The following is an 18,677-nucleotide window of genomic DNA, read 5'->3' on the forward strand; positions in this document are numbered from 1 at the left end:
GAGACACAACAAGCCAACACCAGCAAAAAGTACAAATGAGGGAACCAAATGGAGCCAAATAAAATAAAAGCGAACAGGGTACCAGAGAACACACACACTGATGCACTTCCACGGAGCCATGCGTATTCGAAATAGACTTTGGTCCTATTTCGCATAAGCATGTTACGTTACCTTGTTATCAGAGGCTGTTTCCATGTGTTGAAGCTTAGTGATCTGTTCATTAAGAAGTGCTATTTCCCTGTCCTTCTGCTCCATCACCTTCAAAAGTCAGAGATTATAATGTAATGGCTATTAATAAACATATTACGCATTAATCTGTCAGCCTTATGGCGGACGAGTGAAAATTCACTAATTGAGAAAAGAGATGTGTCGGCAGCGGCAGTGAGTTTAGCATAGGAAAATAATGGTCAAAAAAAGCCTAAAAAATGCGCGAACATTAGCAACATAGAGCAACGTTTTTTTGGAGTTTGTGAGCAGATATATTAGCGTTTAATAGAAATGATAGTGTTATAAATGTATTGATCAAAACAACTGTCCTGGTTGGGAGCCTTTTTTTTTTTTTTTTTTTTTTTTTTTTTATCATGTGGTTAATTCCTCTGTTGTAGCTGTACAGTTTACATTAAAGCTAATCGCACAATTGTTACACATAAATCAGTTTTATATCAGCAGTAAGCAGCAGTTTAACTTAATTAACAGTTTGCAAGCGGAAAAAAGAAGACGTTAAATGAATCAATCAGTAAAATACTATATAGCACAGTACTGTAGTATGAAGACTATTTTTAATACAATATGTGGTGAGAGTCTCCCAGACAAACACTACAGGTTGTGTATTTACCTGAAGAAAGCTGTCCCTTGTTTCCAGGTATTGCTGCTGGCTGCTTATCTCCTTCCGCTGGATCTCCAGCTGCATGTGGAGCTGCTGCACCTCCTCGCTCTTGTTCTCCAACTCCTCCCTGAACTGCTCCAGTTGCTCCTCCAAGTTACAGATCTGAGGCCACAAATAAATGTCACGACATCTTTTAGAGGAGACGCGACGACACTGTGCAGAATATGGATTGACGTCACTGTCAAGGACTGAAAAACGTCCACAGCTTTTTTTTTTCTTAGCAGCTAAAAGTTAACTATTCCTGTAACTGAAGAAAAAAAGGGCAGACTTTAATATTGGAAAATATAACAGCACTAATGTTTTTCCCTGCAGGACTGTTTTGTTTATGTTAATGCTTTAGTCCTTTGCATGTTGAAATAGTAGTTGATTTGAATTTTTTTTTTTTTTTTTTATCTGCAGTATTGCTCTTAACATATTCTTTAACATTTACTATGAATTCAAACAAACAAAACATCTCTTATGATAATGACATATTTGTATTTCTATATTATGAGTATCAGTGTTTACAATAAGTAACAATGAATATTAGATGTTCAGTAAATACGTTATGTACTGCATATCTGGTCCCAATCACTGGTATACTGAAAACTGATATAAAATAAGCACAAACTGAAGAGCCCACTACCTCTTTCTCTTTCCGCTCCAGGGCTTCTCTCTCCGTTTGTAACTGAGCCTCCAGCGTGGAGTGTTTCGCCTCAGTGATGGATGCATGCTGCTTTTTTTGTTCAACCTGCGAAATAGACACACACCAAAAAAAAGACTCTTTAGCTCAGCAGTTATTTGTAACATGCGCAGAAATCAGTGCACAAATCAAATGGATTTTCAAAGCTTGTATGTTGTCCTTACTGAACCCTGTATAATTGAACTTGAACTCTGGGTAAACCTGCAGCACAGCAAACAGGAACCTTTCCTACACTTCTTTTTGTTCACTCACCACAGCCGTCCACGAACACTGGGGGGCAATCTTGACAGTTGCTAGCTATAGCTCAGCATCATCACCACGAGCAGACTGCCGGGGCGGCTGAAGTAGACCCACCCACACATTGTTCTCCCTCTCTGCACGTCCCAACCCTCCTCCCATTACTCCTCTAGCTGGCACCTCATCTCCATGCTCTCTCACACACACTCTGCTATGCTCTGCAGCTATTATTCAGGCTGGTTTTTCTCTGTTGCCGTCTCTGCTTCGAGCTCCTTCATATGCCCTCTTCCCCCTCTCCCGCCCCTCCCCCCCTCCCTCACCTTCTCCAGGGACTCAGCGCTGGCCAGCAGGGCCTGCTCCAGCTCGCGGATGCGGCTCTCCAGCTTGTCAATCTCTTCGTCGCGCTCTCCCAACTCACGACGCAGCTGCTCGGAGCTGAGCAGCAGCTCACTGCACCAATCCGCCTTCTCCTTCAGCTGGGAGGTCAGCTGGTCCACCTGGTAGTGGAGAGAGAGAGAGAGAGAGAGAGAGAGAGAGAGAGAGAGAGAGAGAGAGAGAGAGAGAGAGAGAGAGAGAGAGAGATGACAGGCGAGGGGGAGAGAGAGGAGTGGGTCGTTTAGCGAGATCCGTTCTCAAGACACCACTCACAACAGCATAGCTGGTACATGAACAGCTAGCTGGGAGGTCAGCTGATCCACCTGAGAAAGGAGGGGGCCGGGAGTGAAAAGAGGTGCAAGGACAGAGGGGAGAGAGAGATTTCACTCGGGGTGACACAGACCACAAAGCAGTACATGAACCAGGGGGACGGCTGGCAGGTAACTGATCCACCTGTGAGATGGGAGAACATCAGCAGATCAATGAGGAGGAGGAGGAGGGGTCAACGGGAGGAAGGTTTGTTTAGGATGAACTGAGAAAGCTATTCATATATTTTTTTATCAGGAAAAGCTAAATGTAGATAATAAACAGTTCCCTGTTTGGTTAGGTACAAACAGAGAGAACAACAATCTCCTTCATTAAAGACTGACTGACTTTCAAAATGCATTTCTAAGGACCGCACGTCACAGAAAACTGATTCTAACCAAATCAAAGTGGAACTGTAGTGAGGCAGATGGTGCACATCTCTTCATAGACGTCCCGTCATTAAATATTAATATGACTCGAGCGTTGGCTGGACTCTTCATGAAAGCATTTCAACACAGAATAAGCTATTTATATAGGTTGAGCTTTATTTTACAAAAATGTTCCATGTGGTTCATACTTGGATGGACGCATTTTTTTGGTGTGATTTCTGACAAATTTCTTGACAGTTTGGAAGAATCTGGCGAGAGAGCTGCTAGTTTTTCCTGCATTGATGCCATAACAGATATTTAAAGCTACACTGAAATTTCACATCAGAGTAACAGATAGGAAAAGTTGTTGAATGTATAAATTAAATGTTTTCATTCAAATATTGTAGTTTTACATAACATACTGAAGTAAAAGGTAAAACAAGGAAGCTTTATTCTGAGAGGCTAATTTACCTAACGCTGATCTATATTAAACTCAACAGTCCTTTAAACTGTTGTTTTTTTTAAAATTTATTTTTATGCTCGGAGGTGGAATTGAGACACAACAGAATGGAGCACAGGGAGGTTTTGGACAGGAGCAGCAGAGGCAGATCAAACTGGAGGACGGAGAAAGAAGGGAATAAGAAAGATGGACAAGCCATTAATCGCTAAGGGGGTTGGCAGGATTACTAAAATGCACTAATTGTTCTATGAGGGAGACTTAGTTTTACGTGTAGCTACAAGCAATACCTTAAAGGTTACTCCATCCACCTGCAATAGCCATGGGAGAGAGAAGGCGGCGGCATAAAGGGTCACAGCATGGAGAGTTTATGGGCGAGAGGGAAGCAGAGGAAGAGAAAGCACTTAGTGATAAAAACGCTACAGAAAGTTCTGAAAATTATAAGATAGAGTTAATCATCAGGGTGTTTACCTGTGAAGTTAAAACTATGTGCAATAAACACTAAAAAAAAACCCCACTAAGAGCACAATTAAATGCCGCAATAAGAAACTTGCTGATTATTGAGGTCAAAGACTAACAAACAGCAGCAGAACAGGGACACTTTAGTTACTGCTGATGAGAAGGAAATGACAGCGAACATTATAATACCATGAATCATCAGTGTCATCCTCCCCTGAATCAATAACTGACTTATCTTGTCATATGATTTTCAAAGAGGTGAGTGAAATGCACCGAGGGCCCGAATCTCGGCAGCTAATTGTGTTCTTTCATTTTATCTAATGAAGAGTTAGATGAATTTAACCGTGCAAGCAAGTTGCCCTCACAAAAGGCAAATGCTGGCAAATAAGTCTGAGGTGTGCCATAATTCAATCGACTGGTTTGAGGACATAATTAACGCTTCAAATGTGCTGCAGTTCACAGTGTTGATCACAATTACATTTCTCCTTGCCCGAAGTGATGCATGATGAGCGGATGAAAGATTAGGATTAATAATGAAATTCTTGAGGTGCCAAGCAGCTGAAAAACCACAAGCGCAACAAATATGCAGCATGAAATGATGAATTTGAGTGATGTACAAAAACAAAAATCATTCAGATATTTGTGCCAACAAGGAGCAATTAAAAAGTGCAAGTGAAGCATTTTCGTAAGACCATCAAATATTGGACAATATCTCCCACACGTGCATCATTTTAGCATCAAAATTCAATGAATAATTCAGGACAGGAACAAATGCCAGAAGGTAAACAAAATCAGCTATTCATAGCTGTGGAAGACTAGAAACTGTATCTGTGGAAAATAATCAGGATTTTCATTTTCATTTGATTTTAATCTGATGATTACGCTCTATTACAACTTTAAAAAGTCGATGTGACAAACATGTCAGCATACAGTTGCTCAGTCACACATGAAGCAGATACAGCGCAGCACCTAACATTCAGCCCAGTACTCACAGTCCTGCTCAATCTGCTTTGGTTAATCTGCTTAGGTTTCCATCAACCCCTGAGGGAAATATCTGGTTCTTTAGTTGCTAAATGCTCCACTCTGTTCACCAGTTAGTTTCTTACTTCGTCTGCCAACTGTTTTGTGCTGGTTGAGCAGCATTACAGAAGATCTAGCACAGTTTTTACTACTGAAAACAGCTGTGTGCTGAAATAGTTAAAACACTGTGGAGGTGAAGTGAGTTAGGTGACAGTTCTCACTATGAGCCATTTGTTTCACATTATGCATAGTTGTTTGGTCCATTTTAACATGAAAATATTATAATTTGGCCTATAAACTGTTGGTGCTGAGCGACATTGACCCACCAAATGTAACTGACCCATGATGTCACAAATAGATGTCAAACAAACACACGGCCTTATTTTTAACAACATTCATATGTTGTAAATCACAAACTTAACAGTTCCGTGATTAATAACAGAACGAGTTATTATCTAACTATCATCTTGTTGAAATGTTACTGCATCTTGTATTTCATGATCGTGAAAATAAAACCTACTATTACTCAGCTCGGCCGAATTACGAATAGTAAGTCCTCTCTCACTCTTTCACCTTCTCAACACTCCCACTATTTGGTATCATTTTCGAGGCAGCACAGGTAGTTCTACTGGCTCTATTGTTCTGCTGTGTGACTCTGGGCCCAGTGTTGTCGCCACAACAGGGTTATGTTCAGAAAACAAGCATCTCTCTTACAGCCTGGTCCTCTGGGAGAGAACAGAGCTTTCTCCTGTTACCTCGTGGTTTCTTTGCTCAGAGCCGGTCTGAAGCTTCTGTGGATTCTTCAGCTGCTGTTCCAGTTTCTGGATCTCCTGCTGGAAGAAATCCCTCTCGTGTTCTCGGTCCACAGCTTGTTCCTGGATACCAAAGTAGAGACAGAGTGGACAGAAACAGACAAATAAATGACGAGGAAACAGAAAGATGTCAAAGTAATTATTCGATGAGCCACTAAAAATAATATTTTTGACTTTAATGCAGGTTTACAAACTACACAAATTTGGTTTTATTTACAAAGAAATATCGAATCTGCTTGTTGGGAGATGTGTCCTGGTCAAAGTACTGGTCAATAAAACATGAATGATTCACGGCTGTGAGGGCAAGCATTTATGGGCAAGTTGTTTCCTCCCTTCTAGTCAATATTGTACAACACAAGTCAGAGCTGAAGGAGGCAGAACAGCTGAAGGAGGCAGAATAGCTGATGGCCTTCTTCAGTGATTCCCAATCAGTGGCCCGTGTACCACTGATGGTACGTGAGGCTGGCTGAAGGTTTTAATTGAACTCCAACTTGCCCACGTCCAAAAAGTTAATTAAATTATTTTTGATTACGGACAACTAAATATATATACATATCACATTACAATGATGTAAAAATTTGGTGGTTAATCATTTGAATATTTTAGATATAAAATGTGCCTGTGCTTAGCCACATAGGGTGATGTCACATAATGTTGGATATAGCATAATGCAAACATTAGCCCGATGCTGTTGAATGAAGACTCCTCAGTCGTTGATTTCAGACAGTGACATGTCAGATACAGTGTTGTCACCTGCCAGAGGGAGACCGAGTGCTTCGAGCTACAAACAGCTGTTTCTACAAACTCATAAGAACTGATGATTTCAGGAGGCACAAAAAAAAGATCACTTTGTCACTGATATCCCAATATATAGAAAATATTTACTAAAGTAAATCGGACAAACTGCACAGCTACATGATGTTCAGAGTCTTTTTCTGTGTCACTTACATCAAGGAACCTCCTGTTCTTATCCAGCTGTTTCTCCAGGGCTTGGATCTGCTGTCGCAGGTCTCCGCTCTCCATCGTCTGAGCGTGCTCCAACTCGATCACCTTGTTGACCTGCTCCTCCAGCTCCGCCTCCAGCAGCTTCACCTGCTTCAGGAGGTCAGTGTTCTCCTTCTCCGCCTGTCGCTGGACCTCCACCTTCTCCTTCATCAGCTTCTCTGTCTCCTCCAGCAGGTCTACAGGATACGACGAAGGAAGGAGGGGAGGTTACTTGCTATGTCAAATAAATGTGGGTAACTTCAGTAAATTAGTCGCTCTGGTTTGATTTTGACAAAGAACAGGATGCCGAGATGGAACTGAAGAGTCTGAAGTCTGTGAGCCGTGTGATCAGATTCAATGCAACTTCTGCTTTTTGCTTTATTGAGCCTTTGCCATACTGTGGTTTCACCATTATAATAATCAACTTTCTCTTTGACAAACTTGTAATATATTGTGTCCACTTTTTAAAAATCTCCAATACAACACTGAATAAATGGCCAACATCAGGCTCTTCCACCATCTCAGTCAATTTCCCAACATGTCACCCTGTTACCAAACATGATTGCCCATCACGATGTCTTTTCCGCCGCCACCAGTGAACAACCCACCATGGTTCACCCAAGATCAAACCCCGCAGGATTAGTGCAAAAGTAACAGGGTGGGAGAATGCAAATGACGATCAGACAGATGGACAGTCAGGACATTGCAATATCCATGCCCAATAAGCATTTACAGCAGGGGGGGGGGAGTTCCTGAACAGCCAATCATCTCACTCAAAGACAATACTGTAAATACAGCATCAACGTATCTAATAACAGCAAAATCAACTGAGAGAGCAGATGATTGGAAATTAGGAATAATGATTACATATAAATGTCTAAAGATCAATTTAATTTCATCATGCTAAAATGAGCGCTAACACGGACTCCAAGACATTAAAAATGACAAACCAGGACAAAATCAATCAAAATGAAAAGCTGAAGTGAAGGTTAGTGGCTGGACTGAGTGAGTTTGTGAGCCCATAGCAAGCAAGCTCCAAGCTTTGTTTTTTTTTTGGTGAGTTGCTGGAATAGGGTTAGAGAGATACAGTATACTGTCACTCAGCTAGACAATTAAGAAGAACATGTAGACACGACTGAGCCATGCTCAAAGTGGACACACCTGCTTCAGGTGCTGCAACCATTGCAGCTTCAACTAGGCCTACAGGAGGATGAGAAAGCACAGGAATTTAACATGCGCTTGTTTTTCGTCACGAACAGGAAAACTGTCAGATAAAGAATGGAAAAAGGTGGAGAAAGGATGGCAGTGCTTTTCTGTCTGTTTCACAGAAGTAGGTTAAAGCTGCAGAAAGGATGCTGTGAGAGGAAAAGTCCCCGAAATAGCCCCCGTTTATTTTTCTTAGACACACAATACTCACCATTTTTATTAGAGATCGAACTAATGGAATACCTTTTTGATAATACGGGGATAATCCAGCGCAATATTAGCCGATATGGTTATAAAGCTTCATGTTTCTGGAAACTTTGTGGCGAATACCTGTAAATGTATGACCTAAAACAGCAGCAAGTCTTTAATAAATGTAGATAAGTGTTTCCTCAGTTTCGTTACACTGAAAAATTAAACAGTTTATTTTGCAATAAATAATCAAGACTGACAGCTGAAAATGACTCCGTGTGAATGTTTCACACCAAATCAAACTTTGTAATTCAAGAAACACTTTACATTTTAGTGTCAGAGAGTAAAGTTTGGCCTTCTTTTATTCCAACCATAGCAAACAAACTGAAACCTGAGCCTTGAATAAAGAAAATAGAAAACCTTTATACTGCTCCAAAAACGGTTTAGTTGGTGTTGTTACCTCACCTACGCTTCTTTTAGCTAGAGCAGGGGTGTCAAACATACGGCCCGCGGGCCAGATCCGGCCCGCCAGGGGGTCCAGCTCGGCCCGCCGGATGACTTTGCTAAGTGTGAAAATTACAGAAAGCCATAAATTGCATTTCTATGAGAATATGGAGGTTTATGAGTACAAACGTAATTGCTTCAAAAACAGCGTAAATGCGATGTCTGCTCCGGAGGCAGCAGCGCTCGCTGCTCACTTTGTGACGCGTTTGACGTCAAACGCGTCACAAAGCGAGGGAATCTGCAGAGGAGAGCCCAGGCAGATAAACAGTGGGCTGATGTCTGAGTTTTTGCTCTTTATGTTTCTAGTTTATTGTAGAAATACCTTAAATTAGGGTTTATCATCCAAAAACCTTCACCAATGATTTAAACAGAAATATTGTCGTTATGTATGTGTTATTATGCTATGAATTTACTGGTCTGGCCCACTCGAGATCAAAGTCGGCAGTATGTGGCCCCTTAACTAAAATGAATTTGACACCCTTGAGCTAGAGGAACTGACAATACTTCACAAAATTACTGCACCTTTCAGTGACACAAATAATAACCACCTGTGACTGAATCCATATTTTTTTCTTCTTCATTAAGGGAACTCTGGGATACTCACGCAGCTCACGGGGCCCTGCATTCTCCCTCATGGCGTCTTGTTGCCGTGACAGCAGCTCACGCTCCTCCTGCATCTGAAGCCTTTCCTGCTCCAACTCGTGCAGTCGACTACTTGTTACCTGCAAAGAAAAAAAAAACCATTCGTGTCAGGGCCTGATATTTACATGTATGATGACACTTAAAGGATGATGATGATGGCTAGGGTCAATAAATCCCTTAAAAAGACCTCATTACTTTTTGAGCCTCAAGCATATTCATTACAACTGAAGATGCAAATCTTTGTTGGATCATGGATAAATATTTTTATTATGCATGTTTTGTTTTTTTCAAAATATATAATAGCTGGGTGCTGTAGTTTTTATTATTTGTCTCCCAGTTCAATTTTAACTGTAAAATCTCAATGCAGCATGGTCTCAAAACACTTTACAAAAACACACAGCAAGGAAGCAAGGTTACAAAAACCACATCAAAAACATCAGTGGTAAAAAAGTAGCAACCCAGGCCTGTACCAGCTTAACTAGGGGATAGTTCAGGGTCCAATGAACCAGTCATAACCATAATTTATCAAAAAGGGACGTTTTAAATCTAATCTCAAAAGAGGAGACTGTGTCTTTCTCCCGAACTGGAGCTGGTTCCACAGAAGAGGCGCCTGAAAGCTGAAGACTCAGCCTCTTGTTTTACTTCAAGAAAATCTAGGAACCCCAAGTCAGCCTCGATGATATGGTACCATGAGGTCTTTAAGATGTGATGGAGCTGGGTGAGTAAGGGTCTCTGTATATCCGGAGAAGGATTTTATATTCTATTCTTGGTTTCACAGGGAGCCAATGAAGAGAAGCTACCATGGGAGAAGTATGATCTCTCTTGTTAAGTACAATCAGTACTCTCACTGAGGTATTTTGTATCAACTGGAGGCTATTCGGAGAGTTTTTGGGGACATTCTGATAATGAAGAATTACAATAGTCCAGCCTAAAAGTAACAAATGCATCTATCAATTGTTGAGGGCTCTTTTCAGTCACACAAAAGAGTATTTCTATCAGCAAGACAGTGTTTGTGGACTGGGCTCAAAGTAAACAACGGTGTCTAAGTTCATGATATTGTCACTCCGTTATGTGTTCTTAAGCTAGATCGTGCTTTGGCTACACAGGCAACACTTTTAGTGTTAGCAGGAACAACTCAGGATTTGTTAACAATTAGGAAAAAGCAGCTTGTTACCAGTCTTATCTTTTAAGAGCTATAACCTGGATATATACAAATGAATATAGCAGGTGCAGATCAATACCATTTTATGACAGCACTGAATTCAGAGTCGGGTGTTATTGAACTTACACCTGAGTCGCGACTGTGTCAGAGGCCAATTATACCTTTAATGTTGTCAACTTATTTGCACTCTCACAAAAAAATGTAATTATTCCCCCTCTTTGCAGTTGGAAGGCCTCACCTGCAGCTCCTGCTCCAGGCTCAGTTGGAGCTCTTCCTTTTGACGCAACTGCTGCTCCAACGCAGCCCGCTCATCCGTGTAGCCATCAATCAAACCTGAATGTGGATGACGCGAGAAAAAAAGAACAGTTATAGAGGGCACTGAAAAAGCCACTTATGGATATTAACATTTGGATGTCCTTTTCATGGGAGTTTTCTCCGTTATGCTCCTGTTCCTCAGAGGAATTTAGAGGAATTTCCGTTGGGCCTTGTTGTTCAGCTTCAGTCACACATTCACACATAAGGCAGCCATCCAGACGAATGAGCACTTAATAGCAGAATACAAGAGCAAAAAAACAACAAGATAATGTACGTGCACGCTGAGGCACACAAACATGCATACAAATGCAAAGATGAATACTAGAGAGAATGTTTGACCCATTTTGCTTGACAGGAAGTACGAGACTAAGCCGTACACACAATGAAATGCTCTATCATTACTGTACCGCTCAGTCACAGGTCAGCAAGCATTATGCGCCAGGATGGCATTCATTTCATAGATACAGGAAAGGAGATATGCACAGAGGCTGGTGAGAAAAAGTTGAATTACTGTTGCTGCATCTGTGGTGTATTGAGGGCAGTTCTGAGGTGAATATACAGTACAGTATTTTCTGACTTGATTTCTGCCGGTGATATTTATGATGCGTTATCTAAAGGTGAGAGACAAACAGACGGTAAATGTCACCTGTGTTGTCAGGTGATCATTTTATTTCAGGCATCTCAACAGGAACCGAGGTGTGTAAAGTTTGCCAAAGGAGGGATCCATCCATGACACTTAAATGCACATGATTACTGATTAAAAATACAACTGCGCAGAGATGTCTCGGGAATCTACAATTCCAGTTACTGTACGACGCAGTCATTCCAAAACATCATCAGGATATTAGAGCCATTTAACTTGGCTTTTTTTTTTTCCTGCTTCAAACATAACAAAAGCAGACCCTGTTTGTGCTTTCACTGACATATGATATGTTCCCATTAGTCAGTGAAGAGAGTCTTTATTCCAGGTTGAGCCTGTATCTTGGGTTAATTCAAAAACCAGTTTGAAAAGGCTCCACCCTGAGCTTTCACCTATGTGGATCATCCACACAAAAGAAGGAGAATCACTCCTCTTTCCTCTCATTGGTATTTGCACAAGTGCATGTCTGAGAGACACAGGCTTAGATGTTATTGAAGAAGCACACCACATGACCACAGAGGAGCAGGTTTACACTATGGAGTGACATTCATCCACTGTTATAGCTGCACTGACTGGCTGACTAATCAATCGACAGAAAATTACTTGGCAGCTCTTTTGATGATTGATCTGTTTTTTTTTTGAGGGGGGGCTAATTTTTCCAGATACACATCAAGGGTCTAATGACAGAAAGTGTCATATGCTTGAGGTAAATTTATAATTTGTAATACTGGGCTCATATACTGTATACATTACATATACATACATTTTCTTCTTAGTTGCAACTTTATTCTCCAAGTTTTTTTTTCCACTGCTTACCGGCTTTGATAACCTATACAACTATAAAGCTATTTTACAACGGCAAATATTTGCAGTTCCTCTACAGGATTACTGAAAACAAACACTGATAGGATCCTTGATCAGTAAAAGACCATATAAGAATAGAAATGGCTCTAAACTCACCACTCTTCAGTGTGTCCACAAAGCCAATACGAAGACTGTAGTGAACTGGGTTTGGGGTGTGTGTGTGTGTGTGTGTGTGTGTGAGAGCGAGAGGATGTGGTTGTAACAGTTGACATATGTGGACCAGCTGTCTCTGACATGGATAGGAAAGCCAGTTACCCACCAACAAGAACTGTCACAAGATTTAAACTGTTCTGAAGAAGCAAAAATTGCCTATTCATAGGTAACAACTTATAGATTTCACTTTGTTTTCTCACACATACCTTCACCTCCACTCACAGACCCTCGACATTTAGTTGCCACACAAATACAATCAAACGCCTGAACGCAAACCAGTGACAGACTCACACACAGTAATTACCATTTGTCGAGTTCTCACCACAGATGGCATTACACTCCTCTACTCTCCCTTTCAAACAGCTGATCCCATCACACCCAGCAACCCCCGCCAGCTCCCTTGAACACATGCACGTATGCATTTTCACCTCCTTCCACTTCATGCAGCTCTCTCTAGTTTCTCTAATCATTCTGACATATAAACACACAATTAGATCATCAATTAGAGTCCATATAGAGATTGTGAGCACTGCAGTTCTTCCTGTAAAGAGGTTACTTTGAAGGGGAAATGTCTTTTACAGGCCTTCTAACAGTGAATGCTTTCTCAATCGTCATAAAAATGGATCAACATTTAAATCAAATTGAAATACAGAGTCAGTGCATTTCACCCTGTCCTTGTTTTATAAAAAATAAATACACATTAAGAGCAAATCTCACCCTCAGCACGGTGGAGTTCCAGAGCCAGCTCCTCCCGTACCCGCGCCTCCTCCGACAACCTCTCCTGCAGCTCCTCCTGCTTCTGCAGCAGCTCGCTCATTTCCCGGTTGTGGCGGAAGGACTCCCGCATCAGCTCGGTCTGGGTCATCCGGGCATGTTCCAGCTGTGAGGTGAAGAGGAAAGAGACGGTGTCACGAAAGAAGATGAGTTTGGAAAGAACAAGTCTTTGCATTAAATAATTGTAGAGATGCAAATGTTAAAAAGGAGCAAATAAATATCCTCATCTTGACCAATGAAAACACCTCTGTAATGTCTTTTGAAGCTTGAAATGTTCCACAGAAAGAGACATTTTGGAGGTGTGGGATTTAAAAGAGGTTGACATTTTGGGTGGCTGGCAGAATCTGATGAAAGAAACTATCAGGTTGCCATATGGAACGTGTCGGATCTGGTGTTTTTAGAGAGCCATATTGGACCCAAGCTCGTGACTAAAAGTCAAGATATCTGAGGCCTTTGCCACATAAATTTAGACAATTCCTTTTTAAAGTTTGAAGCTTTTAAAGCTTGTATGCAAGTTTGGATGCAAGTTCCTCAACTTTATGGAGATGATATTCGCAATGACTGGATTCCAACTTGTTATAGATATTATCCATTAATCCTGTGAAAGGAGGAGGTTACGACAACAATTTTCAGGTGTGATTTTGAGTAATACAGCTCCACGCCACCAATCTTTCCTTGCACATTTGATAATCTGGTTTGGTGTTAATTCCTGCAATGACTTTTACTGAGACAATATGATCGAATTAAACAGGGATTCCCCGATACTGACTCAAATATTTGGATCGGGTAGTGGTGATAACGAAGCCGATTAACTCAATGTAGTTGTATGTTTACGTCTTCATGCGAGTACTACGTCATTCGTTAGCAGCACACCTGCAGACCCGGTCATTTTACTCGAAGGAGGGAGTTGCACACAGAGAGAGCCGACAGTGTCCGTGTCTGCTGCTTGGATGCATTTCACACTTGCTACGGCAACAAGGTCTACGGCAATATATGCGAAGCCAGTGTTTTGAGCGGTGACAGTGATGCTGAAAAATATAACACAATCAAGCACCTCCAGAAGCATCATGCATTATGAAGTCAGGCCTAATGATGCCATACACCAAAAGATTTCCACACAGTGAGGCAAACAAGCGTATTAATTAAACAATGGTATCAGCTCAGCTCTTGATATCCAAATCCCAGGTAATGATATTGGTACCTTTTACTTGCGATTTTGTATACATTTGCCTTATTGTGTTATATACTGATAGCATCAAATATTGTAAATAACTATAGATATGGATTTCAACCAGGTATCGGTTTTGGAAAAAAGTTATTTATTTTTAATAAATTAGGTAAATTCACCTAAAAGCTCTGAAAAAAAATAGATGTATCAAATCAAGCAAGTTATTCTTCACTGACTTAGAAAGGCATTATGTCACCTCAAAGAATATATTAAAGCCGGTTTTACAACATAGTCTCTTCGTATTAGAAAGACTTTAACAACTGGCATTGCACAAAAAAAAAAAAATGCTTATATATAACGACAACAAAACAAGGTTGTATAATGATATCATATTGGTATTATGGCCTACTGGTCAAGAGACAGAGGGCATCTTTTCCTTGCGCTATGAAATCATCATCATCATGCAATAAACCGCCAGCACACTTTCTCTCTCTCATTTCTTGGTTACTTTCCATAGATTTCCATATCTCCCTGAGCAAAGGTCTTATTGTAGCGTTATGGGAAGTGGTAACATGACTCCGCCACAGAGAAGTCATATAATCTTTCACCTACTGATTTCAGAGAGCTGCTGCTCCTTCGAGCTGCCGTGTGCCTATGTGGAATGACAGCTATCTTACATCACATCTGCATGTGTGGACCTGAACTTCAGAAAACAGGCCGTGAAACGTCCCTATAAAACATTAATTAACAGTGCAAGTTCCATATTGAATGTACTGTACAATTTAAACACCTGCGGGTTACCAGGCGCAGACTTACTGTGTAAGGAGGAGTGGGCAGGGAGATTTTGGAGATGACCTTAAGAAGGTGGCCGTTAGTCCTGTGATTGACATGGGAGATCTGGGTTTGCACCACCACAGCGTTTTTCTCGTTCAGGGTGCTGCAGAGTGGGAAAGGTCGGGGAAGGGGCACCCGAGATTCCACCTCGTACACATCCTGGTCCTCCCCCTCCATCCATGTGCTGCTTTGCATGCTGCCGTTCCAGTAAGAGCGGTAAGAATCCATGATAAATGAAGGATCCAACTTCAGGACCTGGCACAACTTCCAACCCTTGTTTTGTTCCGCTGAAGCTCCTTAGCTGGAGTCGTCCAGAGGGGTTTCCATTTGCCCTGATCTGTCAGGTTGTGCTGTGCGAACCGCAAATGAGAATAAAGCCCAGTGGGGACTCAAGCAGTGAGTACTGTTGTGGATAGCTCCAAGCAACAGTTTCTATGTGTTTGGTGCACAAACACACACACACACACATAAGAAGAGTAAACAACAATTGGAGAGGGTGACATCCACGTCATCTCAGTCACATGCTGCCTGGTTGAGGTAGAACAAGTGCCAGGTAAATATTGAGACAGAAAATCATCCGGTAACAGTGACAACTGTTATAGTCCCACTGAAGAGTGTCATCTTCGGTAGCAGGTGGAAGTCATATGTGGAACCGGCAGGTTAAAGGGCATTCCTGAACCCCACCGCAGGAGGTATGTAAACAAAAAGGCGAGCATTTCTTCTCTCTGTGTGTCCTCTTTGAAGATCTAGTAGTCGTCTTCCTCGTTCTGTTCTCACTGACCTTCTTTCCTCAGAGTGAAACCGTATCATGCCGCTCCGTAAAGCTCACACCCCCACGTCTGCTCCCGCTTGCTCTCCTCTCTCTCCCCTCTCTCTCTCTCTCTCTGGAGATTCATTAACAATACTATGCCGCTGTGGCAACCCCAACCTGCAGGGAAGCCTCCCAGGGGCCCCTTTTAATTGTTTAGTCCGAGCGGCAGGCAGTCTAGGGTGAAATGACAGCGGATCTAAAGTCACTCATTCTTCCCTTCTTACTTCCTCCTAGGACTGCTTTCATTCCCTCTCCACGCATGCTCCCATGCTCATAACATTACTCACTGTAGCCGGATAGCTCTTCAGTCAGGCGAGGCTCACTTACCCCCGACGGACTACTGACTCTGCTAAACTTGTTTTGCCTGTCTCGACCCATGTGCTCTAAGAAAATAAGATAAAATCCCTGACTTTCAAAGCAGTTTTCACCATTCAGCCGATGCTATCCCTCTTCACTTCCTACACTGTTCACATACAGCAGGATACTGCTCAGAAAAAGTGGGAGGGAAGCAGGTGTGGCTTCAAACCACGGGGCCAGTGAACCAGGTAAATTTGCAAATAGATCACACACACACACACACACACACACACACACACACACACACACACACACACACACACACACACACACACACACACACACACACACACACACACACACACACACACACACACACACACACACACACACACACACACACACACACACACACCCCATACACAGAAATAACCACAGACAACACACCCTTCCCACAGAAAGTTGTCAAACCAGATTCCCTCCCTATAAAGTGGCAAAAAAACAAACAATTAAGGCGTTCTGACATGCTGCCTCTTCGTCCCACCTACAGTACAGTCTTCTGTCTGGCATGTCAACCGTCATACTCGCTGAACATGAACAACCTTCAGATTATGGGAGTGAGAAATGAGTGAGCAGACACCTTCCCCGGGCAAATAATTTACAGCATTAGTTCAACAAAGACACTTAACATTCCTGATCAGGCTTGTTACATCAATCTCTGTTCACGACTTCACAAGCAAGATGTGATGATCCTGCACCAGTCACAGACAAGACTAATGTAGACTGGATCGATAGGAACAGGAAAATCATTGAAGGAACCACTAGAAGGCTTTGTTGATTACATGTTTATTGTGCTATTACTTGTGTTGTACTTGGAAGAGATATAAACTGTGTTACATGTAATCAGCTCTTAAAAATTTCAGGGGTTCTTTACTACAGCTGCAAATAAGGATTATTTAGATTTTTGAGTAAATCTTTGACTCATTTAATTATTGTTTGGTCTATGAAATGTTAAAAACATTGAAATGGGTTGACTAACGTTTCCCAGAGCCTCTGTTGACTTAAACCAACAGCTGTTTTTCTCTGACCAACAGACTTAAACTAAAAGATATCCAAAAAAATATGGAAAACCAGCAAATATTGACATTTAAGATGATGGAACCATACATTTTCTGGCATTATTACTTGAAATAATTATTTATATGATTGTTTGGCTGTCAAAATTGTGCTGGTTAATTTAACAAATTATTCCATTTTATATTTTTACAATAGTTTACTTGCAGAGCACATCAGAATTTCTTGACTTTTTTGCATGGAGGTAATATATTGTACAAGGTAAATTAATTGTAGTGAGACGGTATATAATAGATGGAACCCAAAAGAAGGTGCACATGTGTTCTGTATTGTAATCAGATGACAAAAAACTACATCTGAATGATTCAATAAATAACATTCAACCAATTTGGTGTGTTTCTCTGTAGTGTAGATGGATGCTGGAACAACAGTGATGCTCAGCCTGAAATGCCTTCAAAGCTATTATTAGGCTACCAAGATAAAAAAAAAATCCATTGCAGCGTGAATAACGCATGCATCCCAGCCAGCGGGAAGATGTGTTGTGCAATCAGTTACAGTAACACATTCAATGGCCTAGTTAACCCGGCCCCATCTCTGTGGGCTGACACTGGACGCAGCGGGCGGACCGCATGGATGGCCCGAGGGGGAGTGGAGATGTGCTGTGCAACCGGACTATGATAGGCTGGCTGGCCGGACAAAAGCTCTGTGTAAATACCGCTCGTATCTATAGGCAACCACTGGGAATGAGGCAGCTCTTTTGTGTGTGAATTCTAGACAGGCCAACTTTGTTGCCGGCACACATTCTGCCATCTCATCTCCATTATGTCTCCGTGAACAAGCGTAGAAACCCACAGAGGGGGTTAACGCTGTTCGACTGCGGGCAGTTAAACGTTTTGACAAAGCCTAAATGTGTCACTAGAGGTTTCTGTTTACTAGTAGCTGTTAGGCACAAACACACAGGACCATTCATGATGGATTCTTCTAAAACCTCAACCTGCAAAGAAGCACATTCACCGGAAAAAGCACAATTAAATAGGACCAGGTATCAAAATAAAGTAGCCACTAACTGGCATCAGATGTTTGGTCAGAATAGGTTAGGTTAGGTAGTTACTTTATTAATCCCAGAGGGGAAATTAAAAAAAAAAAAATTTTAAAAAATTATTTGGCCGAGAGACAAAGCAGAGGGATGATCTCTTGCTTATCTCAGGTCCTGAGTTCTGAAACCAGCACAACTACAGGACTGGCTCTTTGTTTGGATGAAGCGCATACCGCTAACTTTCACCTATCGGGCTGCTTTACTCATTCTGTCATTATATTATAATCCATATGTCAGGAAACTTTTCTAAGAGGTGCCTTCACACCTACCTTGTTTGGTCCGGACCGTCAGACTTTTCAGTTTGGTCCAAACCAAAGCCAGGTGTGAAAGCTGCCTTGGATCACGGTCCGGATCAAAAGACC

At 41.7% G+C, this 18,677-nt stretch overlaps 1 protein-coding gene across 1 annotated transcript in view; it reads right to left on the reverse strand.

The window, feature by feature from the left end:
• The window catches only part of akap9 (A kinase (PRKA) anchor protein 9), a 69,136-nt gene that overhangs the window by 13,314 nt on the left and 37,145 nt on the right, over positions 1-18,677 (reverse strand). The window contains exons 22-31 of the mRNA XM_069694263.1: positions 12,979-13,141; positions 10,528-10,622; positions 9,090-9,207; positions 7,748-7,786; positions 6,551-6,783; positions 5,546-5,665; positions 2,126-2,302; positions 1,512-1,616; positions 836-988; positions 172-258 (exon numbers count right to left, since the gene is read on the reverse strand). Of these exons, the coding sequence (XP_069550364.1) occupies positions 172-258; positions 836-988; positions 1,512-1,616; positions 2,126-2,302; positions 5,546-5,665; positions 6,551-6,783; positions 7,748-7,786; positions 9,090-9,207; positions 10,528-10,622; positions 12,979-13,141 (1,290 nt within the window). The remainder of the gene's footprint in view (positions 1-171; positions 259-835; positions 989-1,511; positions 1,617-2,125; positions 2,303-5,545; positions 5,666-6,550; positions 6,784-7,747; positions 7,787-9,089; positions 9,208-10,527; positions 10,623-12,978; positions 13,142-18,677) is intronic.

The sequence above is a fragment of the Brachyistius frenatus genome, unplaced genomic scaffold (genome assembly GCF_029030835.1).
Source record: "Brachyistius frenatus isolate BFR_SWC_R1_liver_20210118 unplaced genomic scaffold, ASM2903083v1 Contig_2, whole genome shotgun sequence".
NCBI lineage: Eukaryota > Metazoa > Chordata > Actinopteri > Embiotocidae > Brachyistius > Brachyistius frenatus.